We start from the raw sequence: 12,060 nt of genomic DNA, 5'->3' as shown, positions 1-12,060 counted from the left end.
CAAACACAATTAAGAACTGAGCGTAGGATAAATGGATCGTATTGCATAAACTTGTCAAATGCTTTGTATATTTCCAAGCTCTACTGTATTTTGCAGTACAACAGCAATTAGGTAAGCAATACAGCAGCAACTATTTCTTATTTAAGTCGACAAATCAATCGCTATTATTCAAGGATGCATGCGCCGTCGTCGTCTTATCATTTGTCAAATGGGAATCAAAAACTTCAGAAATTGCTGCAGAATATATCTCAATTCATGACATGAGACTTGTTCAAATTGGAGTGGTAGTATAATGTTGAAGATTTGTTCAAAACTTCAAAGGGCGTGTTGCTCGTCTGGCGGCACGAGGTCAAGCGAAAGGGGCATGCCTGTCTTTAAGATACATTTGGCTACCATAAGAGGGTTTTGCACCAATTGTTGACAAATTCAAAGTCACCACCTTACCCGGCTGATAACTTCTCGATCATGCTCGTTTTGTACGCCGTCCGACTTGAAGGGCCAACTCCGTATCAATCTTGAGGGAGATGTCTAGAGCCTTTACAGAATGAGTCAGTGCACCGCTGCAAACATAAATAGCACTTGGTAAACCATGCCAATAATATACTAACGATGACTGAACCATAACATCGGTAAAATAGCATTTCGTATGTTGTCCCTGCCAGCCTATTTGCAATGAGATGCAATTTTCACAACCTCAAACGATGAGATGACACACTGCCACCGTCTTATTTCAACGGAGCAGCAGTGCACCCTATCTACAAGCAGCAGATGTGAAGTGAGGATGATCAAAATGGAACTATAAAATGGCCAAGAAGAAGAAGGCAGAATGATTTACTATTCATTTAAATAACTCCAGACGACAGACTAAACAGCTTAAGTCATGCCAAGCCAGCAGGCTTAATGACAGATTAGGAAGCTGCGCCGTTACCTAGAAATGAAGTCAACCCCTGTTTGTCCAATCTTGTGTACGGTTTCAAGAGTAACATTACCAGATGCCTGTTGCAGTGAAGCAGAGAAGTCAGAAATAAAAAGGGAAAAATCGAATCCATGCGATTAGTAGATAATTTCTTTAACCTAGATATAAAGAAAGTGTCCTTAAAAGAAAATAGTGAAACTACGATATAAGATGTTTATGGAAAGTTCCAAACAGCCTAACAATCTACATCATCTACACCAAGATTATGGAATGGCATGGCGAATGTATAAAAGAAATCGGATGCTTTGAAGCATTTTAAAGAAATACGCTTTAAGTTATATCAGTTTTTAGGACTAAAGGAAATAAATTTAGCAGAACCATTGATTATAGATAATAGAAAAACTGAATAAATAATTTAAGCTACCTCAGTTTCGAATCTCTGATCAATCAATTTCACAGCTTGTTCGAGCATGGATACATCAACATCCCCATTTGGTAGTGGTACAACCATATTATCCAACATTATCCGCGTCAAGGAAGTCTTTGTTTGAGATGCATATTCCAATACCTTTTCTATCTCCTCAAACGTCCGGGTCTCAACCTGGGAATCAAAACGAAATACCCCATTAATGATTTTTGCCCCAAGGAAAGCTGATCCTGTCCCTGTGTTTAGTCAGCATTCACACATTCTGTGATTCCCCAACGAAATACCCCATTAATGATTTTTGCCCCAACGAAATACCCCATTAAATTACCTCAACCTCCATCTGAAGATTCCTTTGCTCTAGATACAGGTCTACAGATTTCAGGGCATTTGTGATGCCTCCGGCAATTGATATATGATTATCTTTTATCATTACCATATCAAATAAACCCATTCTGTGATTCCGACCTCCACCAATGAGTACCTGCGGCAAGAGGTTTCTTTTCAAGGTCAAGCAAAAATTAATATACACCTGACAAGAACGTGCATATGTGTGTGTCCATGTGTGTTGGTTTGTAGAATAAGCAAGGATCCACACCGCCCACTTGTCCACCAAACGTAAACCTGGAGCAGTTTTTCTTGTCTCCAAAATACATGCAGGACTTGCAAGATCTGCCATTGCCTGCATGAAACACTGATTAAAAATCGTCCCTTTACACAGCCAACAAAAGATGCCATATTAATACACATATAGTAGGCATAACATGACTCAAATACTTTTTCTCTCTCATCTACTATCCACTTTTGATTTATATTGTCGATTTCCTTTATGGTTTCTCAAAGTGGTCAGCGCTCCGTTATTAGCAAGTTGGAGACATATATCAGTAACAACTAACTGAAAGAACACAATGACCCTCTTTTAAAGATTTAGACACAACTAAGTATTATACAGTGTTTTAATCTTATGATACTGAGGACTCCATAACAGGGAAGAGTTACTCCACTCTGAAATTTTTCCCCACCACCCCCCCCCTCCCGCCCCCGCCTGGTAAATTCCAGGCCTCTTCTTTCGTAGAGGAAGAGGAACTATCTTTTAATGAACTATAAAAGTGGTAAACAATCTCTTCAGGTTTCTAAAACATCACGATCCACATTGAAAAAATTGAGCCTCCCTTTTGCAATGGCATATACCTGTTATGTTCTCTAATGTTACAAATTAAAAGCTGGCACAAAACATAAAAGGAAACAAAATATTACCTTAGTTAAAGTTGCTACTCCGCTCATCCTCTGCATAAAATTCAGAGCTACCCTCTCAGCCACAACAATACTGTGTGCCCGTCCTGCATATCAATTTGTTAAATTTTAAAGGAATTCTCAAAAGCTCCTAAAATTTCTTCAGAATCTGAATTACCATAAACTTTTCCAAAACCTAGGCCTTTATGTACAGAGTCTCCATCCTTTTGAGACCACTCAACCTGTATTGAAATGTAAATCAATAATGGAAGGATGAAAAGAACAAAAACTGTTGAGTACACAAAATTCAGTGCTTTTATACCTTCAAAGATGGATCAACTTCATAAAATACCATCTCCGCAAGTGCAATTCCGGCAATTATACCATTCTCCTTTGCCAAGAAATGGGCTTCTACTTCCATATCAGCTGGAATGGTAGCTAAACATGTCACATCACCTACAATTGAAACAACAATCTTGCTAAATAATATCTTTCGAACGTGAAGGAAATCTTACACTCGCCATTCAAAAATCGAACAGAGCAATTGGATCTCAGTACTAAAACCACTTGAAATAGGTTCTTAGAAACCAAGAAAAAATTCAAACCTCGATCCCCAGCATCCTCAGCAATGGCTGACTTGATGACACCCCACAAATCATAGGTCGGATGTGAAGGAGGTTTTATTGGCAAGGATTCAAATGATATTCTGGGATTTTCTGTTTGAGTAGCAGACATTCTAATAATCTTCCTGCACGGGTCCAGACAAGTTAAAATCATCGAACATCATCTGTCTATTATGTCATCAACTATGAACATTAACAGAACCTGAACTTTCATTATAGAGTTGGGACAAATGTAACTTAAGAACAGAATTAAGATGTCTGACAAAACCACACAGTTTCTTTCCTAGAGTCACGTTACGCATTAATGTGAGGAAAGAAGTTACTTTTGCGCTCGTCCTGAGCATGGCAAAAGGTTTTAGAGAGTACATTATTCAACATAAACTCATCAGGAAGTTAATGACCATTAGATAGAGACTAGACTAGTCGTAGTTGACATCGCTTCCGGAAAATTTGTCAAAAGCATATTCTACTAACTTTCTTTGTCAAAATCATATTCAATTAACTTTCTCTTAACAAGAACAAAAACGCAATCTACTGACTCTGAAATCTACTACAACACTAAAAAATTGAGTAACCATGAACGGTAAATGGGCAGAGCAACACCAATTTTGTTAAACTGGAAGAGATAAACATACAACCTACGACCAAAAAATTATAAAGCCACAAGCAATGCAACTGAGAAATGCCCGGAATTTGATGATGCCAAAATCAAATTTAAACAACACACATCATATAATTCCGCAATACAGCATGAACTAAAGCTATAAACTTTAAAGCAAAAATACACAAAAACCATGAAAACACAAAAAATTGAGCGATGGGTTCCATTAATTTGCGCACGAGAAACATTCATAAGACGAGAAAAGGAAACAAAGAGTATCGAAAGTATGGTGGGGTGGAGGTTAGTGCTATTTACCTGACTGGCGATCGAAGGCGGTAGCAGAGGGGAGGAGGGTGGAGAATCGAACCAGTTGCGGCCGAGTTTTGGAGAGAGAAACAACGAGAGGCGCAACCCATCACCATAAACTTCCTTAAAATCAATACCAACTCATCACTCAACTTATCACAATTCACCCCGAAATCGAGGCCGTAACAAAAGAGTATCCTAGTGGGCACGCATTTTTTTTTCTTTCAATTATTATTGTTTTTCTATTTCAATATACCATATCCTTAGAAGTAAATGAATAAGGGCAGAATTCACTTTTCACGTTTCGAAATTCAAATATAAAATTTCTCACTTAAGCGACTGATCACTTATATAATGTAAATCATGAGGATGGAAAGCGCCATTTAAACGAGTAATAAAATATAATATAAAAAAAAGAAAAATTGTAATTTAATATCATTTTATATAAAAAGCTTTTTCAAAATAAATAAATAAACAAACAAACAAACAAGATGAGTCTAAAAGGTTTGCAACTTTGGTATTCTTGGTATTCTTGGATTGTCAAGTAGCAATCTTTGGTTGTCAAAGTAAAAAAGTAGCAATCTTTTCTTTGGAGGAGGGTGGGGGGGTATCCACATTCGAACGTCAAGTTGCAATGATTTAATATAATGAGTGGTGTCTTCAGCTGTACTTGTGTAGCCATTTACTCGAATTTAAGAAAGAAATAACAACTTGAAACGTGTCTGACAGTTTGATAAGATATCAGAGGATTTTTATTAGGAAATTGATCTACATTGATTATACAACATCAATAATTTCACTAAGTAAGTCGGTTGTATAAATTATAGAATATCACTGTATTCAGTTTTACGTTAAGTTTTTTGTTAACTCCAAATACTTTGTATCTTTTTTAAAGTCTTATTTTCAAGTTTTCATAAGTCTTTCTCTACTCCTTTTATCTTGAAACTCTACCTCATAATTGCATTTTAACTTGATAATTTGTAGGTTCTCAATTCACAAGTCCAAAAATAATAGGCTGCACTGCACCAGGCACATGGTTTAATTTAGTAAGGGTGTGTTTGTTGCACTGGATTATCTCAGACCGAACTAGCTTTATAGATTAAGTTGGAATAGCTTAGACTATACTTAGTACTGGTTTGGCTTAGTGAAATGTTTGGTGCAGAGTCGGACTAAGAAGCTGAATAAGATTAAGGACAAAAAGGAAAACAAAGTTTTTTTAACAAAACTTTCTCCATAATTTTTTAATGCAAAGAAATCGAACCCAACATCAAAATTTTATGTAGAGTCCAACTACACCTAGCAACCAAATTTTACAATCTCTCAAAAGCGTGATTTGAACCTTCAAATTTTACATTCTCTCAACCCAAAAACAAAACTTTCCAATAAATCAATGGAACCCAAAAGCCCAGCTAAAACCCTTGGAATTTTTCAATTGGGAACTCAACTTTCTATTGAATTACCACTCATATGAATTAGAAAAAGTCAGATAAAAATCACATTGATTTATCAAACTTTCAAACTCACCTTTCCATTGATTTTCAATCTTTCCTCATTTTCCAAATTAGCCCTCCACTCCTCTCTCCCCCTCCCTCCCCCCCCCCTCAAACTGTCAAATATGCCCAAAAAACTCAACCCCTTTTTGTTTGCCCCATTTTTAATATCCAACTCAACCTGCAAATTTCTCAAGGTAGCAAGAAGCCAAATATCTGCTTTCTAGAAAAGAGAGAGAAAGCACTTAAATTTCCACAAAGCTCGAAGACTTGTCGCTCATTTGAGTTCTTCAAATTCAATGCGATTTTTCAACTAGGGACTCGAAATTCGCTTCTCAACTCACTGTAGGTTCTCCACTGACACATTGATTTTGGCCGTAACGTCCACCGACAGCAGCGCCGCTTCAACTGTGAGCTGCAGTTGTCCCCCAACCCCCCCCCCCCGGGGCGACTTAGGCCACGAAGGAGCAAGCACCGCAACGCCTGGTGACGGCACCGCAGAAGAAGCAGGGATCAGATGTTAGTGAGCAAAACTTGGGGATTAGATGTCGGCCTTCCTTTATAGTCCCCTTAATACCAAGCGAAAGCTTGGGATTAGGTAGCCTGCTTTAGCGAACCCTGGAAGGCCGAGGACATACCAAACACAATATTATAGTCCTACTTAAGCCAGTCCCTCCTAAGGAGGTGAAACAAACTCACCCTAAATATCCTGCTTAATTAACCAATATTTGTATCAAATCTCTATAATTTCTGTCTAACTCGTGGATGATAGCGATTTCTCATTATTTTTTTGGGCAAAAAATAGCAATGTCCGAATGAGGACATTGTTGATTTGTAGGCACTTTCTTGGAACCCTGCCAAAGAAGCCGTTCATAGTTTACATCAAACAATTAATTGTCACGTTTTTCTATATGGAGCTGTTTTCATACAAACCCATGTGTAGAGTTGGTTCCGATTTTGTCTCTGCTGCAAAGCATAGAAAGTCAAACACTATTTCAAAGAATTTCCATACTATTATAATTTGGAGAGCATCTTTTAATCTTATAATGCCTCCTTTTCATTTCACATTTGTGCCTTACAAAGGAAAAAAATATCAACTGTGACCGTGAAACAGTCACGTTGTGTTACTAATTCACGTATTATATAAGTAGATGATAATATTAATGTTGTAAAACCTTATTGAATGTCGTTAATATTACCTGGCTCTCAGGTAATTTGAATATCGAGTAACTTGACATAGTAGAAGAGTAAGAATCGTGAAGTCTTAAACTCTAGAGATATATAAATTGCAAAATAGAATAACATATATAGATTATAAAGTATTCGAACATATTGAAAACATGGGGAATAAGAATATAAGGAGTCTCAACTTAGGCGGGTCTAGGTATGCACCTAACCTAACCTAGGCAGGTTTATACGTCATTTTTTAATTCTTAAACACATAAAAATTAATCAAGATGGTGGTCAGTCGCACAGGCTGAGATTTCATAACAGTAGGCGGTAAGACTATCAAACTAATAATTACTTGATAGGGATGAGTTTTCGTTTGAATAAAAAAAGGTGTTGTTACAATTTAAACTTCAATATTGTTTAATTTCTGTGTTTTCCAAAATGGCTGCTATTGCGTTTGTTCAACTTTTTGACAATCATATCTACGGCATTCAAAAACTACACATACACAATTCAACAGTTAAGAGCACCCTTGTTTCATTGGCGTTGAAACTCTACCAACAACAAAATTAAATAACATTCAAATAGTCCTATTAATTAGTTTTTTTTTAATCCCCTTATGTCAAAAATTCTAACAGTACCCAGTCCAATACAGACGGCACTCAACTTATTCTCTTATCATCCCTATAATTCTTTCTATATATATATATAAAAATATATATTAGAAATGAGCATGCAGATCATAATGTTATCTCCTCCAAAGAGCTTGTTAATCACTTATGTTATTTTTCTGCTTCTGCTTTTGAGAATGACATCAACGGGAAGCTGCAGCAGAGTTTTGAAGGAAGTTGAAGTCGATGAGTTTAAAAGATCGATTCAAGGCATGCTTCCGAGAGGCCTCATGCCTCCTTCTGGACCGTCGCCATGCCATAACAAGCTCAGCCCATTCCGGGACACCGAGCTCTCTTATAATCACGATGATTATGTCATGTGCCCGTAATATAAGTTAACCTTAGAAGAAGCAGAAGCAGAAACGGGACTTCTCTTATTTTATTTTATTTTATTTGTTTTCATGACCTTGGAAGATTGATAACTCAATGCACAGTTATGTTTCTTCCTCATTATTTTCATTTCTTTTCTGGGAAATTAGTGTTGATATTTGAAGAGTGGGATTAGAAAATGAATATAGTGTTCCAGTTCCCAGAAGGTTATTGGAATTCCATAGAAAATACAGGGAAAATTTCGAGCAGCTTGTTTAATATCTTCTTGTAGTTTTACTTCTTGGAAGCACATACACTTTCTCAATCTGTATACCACGCATACTTGACAAAATAAAATAAAAGAGGCATTCGTATCGCTGGAGACACCAAATTTATTCATTAAATGATGCATTAGGGCTTGATTAATGTAAATTTAGATATATACATATTTTTTCAGAAAAAAAAAAAAGTTATTTAGATATAGACCCATGTAATTCTTATTTTCTATATAAAAACCCACCTAATTATAAACATTCAAATAAAACCCAAATTTAAAAGTGATTGCCATGTAGGAAAGTAATTGACCTATTAATACAAAATATTTACAACTTGTACCACAACATTCAAAATAAATCAATAAATATTATTACTCACCTTACCCCTAACACACACACACACATACATATATATACGTTCAAATGTAACTAGTACTACCACAAGCTCAATATATATATATATATATATGTATATATATATATATGTACGTATGTATGCACAATACTACATATATGATCAAACATATTATACTAATTAATCTACCTATATGTAAATTTATGATGAGCAAATAACATATATTTTGTAGGTATATTATTTTGTATGTATCATCATATGTATTGGGCACATTTTATTATTATATGTACAAAATATTAGGTAAAATAGTATTCAATAAAATAATAATATTTTTTTTATGTAGGTACATTATTTTGCATACATTGGGTTTGCTTTATTATGTAGTTAAATTATTTTGCATGTTTTTTACATATAGTGGAGAAATTATTTTGCTTTTTTTTAAGCAATCTAACATTTAAAAATTTGAATAGTAGGTGCACTAAATCAAATAACATTTTTTGTAGGTAAATTATTTTGCATGAATTGACACACCCCGTCCCGAAGGAGGGCATGCTGGCCATCACGTGAGAGTGACGTAACCATTTACACAGTTCGGAAGCTTTAAAAAAAAAAAAAAATACAATTACTAAGATGAAACACCCGAGGGTGAGTCCTACTTTTGTGAATTATGTCAGAACACCGTTGGATTCCTCGTGGCCACCAAAGCTCTGCTATCTAGAACCTGGAAGGGCGCAAAACAAAGTTGAGTGGGTCAGTAAAACAAAGTTTTTCGAAAACATTTCAATTAACACATTTCTAACCCCTCGCTGTAAAACCTGTATACTTTCCCAGAAATTAACATATATATACCATATATAATCTCAAACTCAAATCTCAAGTCTTTAACACTTTTCAAGAAAATATGTCATGCTATGCATCAAAACATAATAAAGATGCATCAATATAACAGGTGAAATAAGGAATCAACCGGAGACCCTGCAGTTGGTCCTGTACGGTTAATTCTATAGCTCAATATCTAATCCAGCCAGAGTCACCACAGTGACCTGTACGGCACTGCCAGAGTCACCAACTGTAACCTGTACGGCACTACACTGCACATAAGTCGGAACTACCTGAAGTAGTCTGTACGACAAGAATGGTGAAATAATCCACTCTAGTGCTTCTCTCATCAATCATCTGCGCGCATAATCTAAGGTCACCTACTAGTCGGAACCACCTCTAGTGATCTGTACAACTAGCATGTCGGAACCCTCTCATGGTATGTACGACATGCACCTACTTGGATCCAAGGTGAGCGTGTGGTGTGGTGAATACTATAAGCACTAACACCAGGGGTGCAGGTTATGAGCTCTCAACACAAATCACATCATCATTAATTCATATAAACCATATAGACTCACCTGATACTCACATGTGCGTCCACAGCACCAATTCACATATATATATATGTATCAATATCAATTCATATAATTTATAATATGCATCATGGCAATTGAAAACATACTTTCATATAAATTCAATTTCTGGGACAATTAATAGTATATAGGTAATACGAAAAACAAAAACTGCCCACTCACCTGGAGTTCGCCCTACAACTCCCTAGCACAATACATCAAGGCGTCATCACAATCGGTGCCTAGAACAATAATCAAATCCAACCTCAGAAATCATATCGATAGAATATATAACTTATATAAAACACGTCACTACGCAGTTCGATCCGGAAGATCTGCAACTCAGATTTCCAATCCATAACTTCCAGAGGTCCACAATATACCTCTAGGACAACATCCTAAAATTTCATTACCATCCAACAGTCTGATCTCCGTCAATTTCCAAAACCAAGTGACGGTTAACATTCTATTTTATGAACTTACAACTCAAATTCCAGAAGATCCGTAAATCGGATTCCCGATCCGTAAGTTCCTATAATCCTAAAATATTACGTACTATGACGTATCAAAGTTTGGTGACGATCCAACGGTCGGATCGTAAATTCACATTTTCACCTAACCACGAATCGTAACGAACTTAAGTTCAATTACTCAATTTACGTCCATCAATTATCAAAACTGAACCTAGAGCATTAAACATATGCTAATAATGACATTGGCGGGCAACTGGCCATGCGCCGCCGCACGGGCCGCCGCGGGTGGCAGTTGGCCGCCCCGACTCGCCGGAAAATCCAACTATTTCAAAAAATTCTCAAAAAATACAGAATTGAATATCTCAACGAGTAGAGCAAACTTTATACCTGAGGCCAAGGCCAATTTAGCCTGGAAACACTTCAATTTCACCAAAATCTGTGCGGAACCCTGGAATTGGGTGAGTTCCAATTCGTCTTCAAATCAACTCCGTCGTCCCAATCAATGTTTGGGCTTTGTTCCAGGCCTCAAGAGGAAGCTATGGGTGGTGGCAATTGAAAGAAATTGCTTCGGGATTGGGTGATTCGAAGCCAAAGTCGCCGCACCCCTTCTTGCGGTTTTCTCCATTTTCAAGGCAAAATGTCTCCAAATTTGAGATGGAATGGATAGAGGATAGGTCATGGAGAAGTTTCCAAGTGATTTCTTGAAGCAATTCACTGGAAAAATGGTGGAATTTCGACGGAAATGTGTAGAAAACCCGACGGGTCGCGCGCGGGTCGAAATGGGTCCGGCCAATCCCCTCATTTTCCTTCTCCCTTCTTTCCTCCTTTCCCTGATTCTGATTGGTCCTTCCCTTCTCTCACTGTTCCGATTGGTCTATCTCCTCCTTCCTTGGTTGGGCAACCAATCCCCCTTATTCTTTCTTTTATTTCTGATAGGGCAGTCCACCTCTCTCCCCTCTCTAACTGGGCAGCGCCCAACCTTTAATTCCCCTTCTTAAAACTGAAATTCTACCACAAATAATTGAATTACTAAAATGTCCCAAACTTTAAACGTTAATATCTTCTTCGATATAACTCCAAATCACGAACCGCTTGCGCCCACGCGTCCGTAGCGACGAGTACTATGATGATATGCCAAGAAAACAAATCTTAGATGGCACGACACAACGATTAACCTCAAACAATGCGCGTGCCTCAAAGGGCATTTTTTTTTGTAAAATCCTTTATTAAAACTTTAGAAACTCTTAAAATCAGGGACGGGCTGTCACATGAATTTTTACGTATACTAGGCATTTTTATTTTTATTTTTATTTTATTTTGTTATATATATGTGTGTGAAATAATTTACCTACATTTATATGTGAAATATAATTTGTTGACTTAACTAAGCATGTATTATTACATATATTAGGCATGTTTTGTTGTTATTATATATTAGGCAATAACTTTATTATTTATTATTTTCGTAAAATCATTAATTCTCCCTCACAATCTATATGGAACTAATTGTGTACATCAAACATAATTAATGAATTTGCTAATGTGGAATCTAGTTAATGGGTTTTATTTGAATAAAAAACTTATGACGGGTTTTATGTGGAGAAAATTAAATTTCAAGGGCTAAAGTCATATTTTCAGAAGAAAAAAATATGGGTTGATTTAACAAATGCGTGGACGCATCGTTTGTGAACAAATTTGGTGGTAAATGGTGACTCTAGCATTATTGATATATATTTATCTTATAACGTTTAAGTTTCTATATGCATGGTAGTAAATTAGTACGAGCAACTCCAATAGGCTTCTTAAACGAGCTCCTAACG

The 12,060-nt window shown here is 36.5% G+C and overlaps 1 protein-coding gene across 1 annotated transcript; it reads right to left on the bottom strand.

The window, feature by feature from the left end:
• Positions 1-23: 23 nt before the first annotated feature.
• On the bottom strand, positions 24-4,322 carry LOC126607396 (quinolinate phosphoribosyltransferase [decarboxylating] 1a). The gene is made up of 11 exons (XM_050274967.1): positions 4,113-4,322; positions 3,179-3,321; positions 2,896-3,029; positions 2,752-2,815; positions 2,598-2,680; positions 1,939-2,022; positions 1,672-1,824; positions 1,341-1,517; positions 929-996; positions 445-560; positions 24-368 (listed from the first exon to the last, which is right to left on the bottom strand). Exons 1-10 carry the CDS (start codon positions 4,217-4,219, stop codon positions 464-466), a joined length of 1,110 nt encoding a protein of 369 aa, XP_050130924.1. The 5' UTR covers positions 4,220-4,322; the 3' UTR covers positions 24-368; positions 445-463.
• Positions 4,323-12,060: the final 7,738 nt, after the last annotated feature.

Source organism: Malus sylvestris, chromosome 16 (assembly GCF_916048215.2).
Source record: "Malus sylvestris chromosome 16, drMalSylv7.2, whole genome shotgun sequence".
NCBI lineage: Eukaryota > Viridiplantae > Streptophyta > Magnoliopsida > Rosales > Rosaceae > Malus > Malus sylvestris.
The sequence above is the reverse complement of the archived record's forward strand: the minus strand, read 5'-3'. Positions and strand labels throughout refer to the sequence as shown.

What these genes read in the sequence shown, in the direction of transcription:
- LOC126607396 (XM_050274967.1), bottom strand. Translation starts at nt 4,219, where the DNA reads ATGGTGATGGGTTGCGCCTCTCGTTGTTTCTCTCTCCAAAACTCGGCC. An exon ending in AGGTTTTGGAAAAGTTTATG is followed by an intron (nt 2,681 to 2,751) that starts GTAATTCAGATT and finishes ATTGATATGCAG; the next exon opens with GACGGGCACACAGTATTGTT. An exon ending in GTTTGGTGGACAAGTGGGCG is followed by an intron (nt 1,825 to 1,938) that starts GTGTGGATCCTT and finishes CTCTTGCCGCAG; the next exon opens with GTACTCATTGGTGGAGGTCG.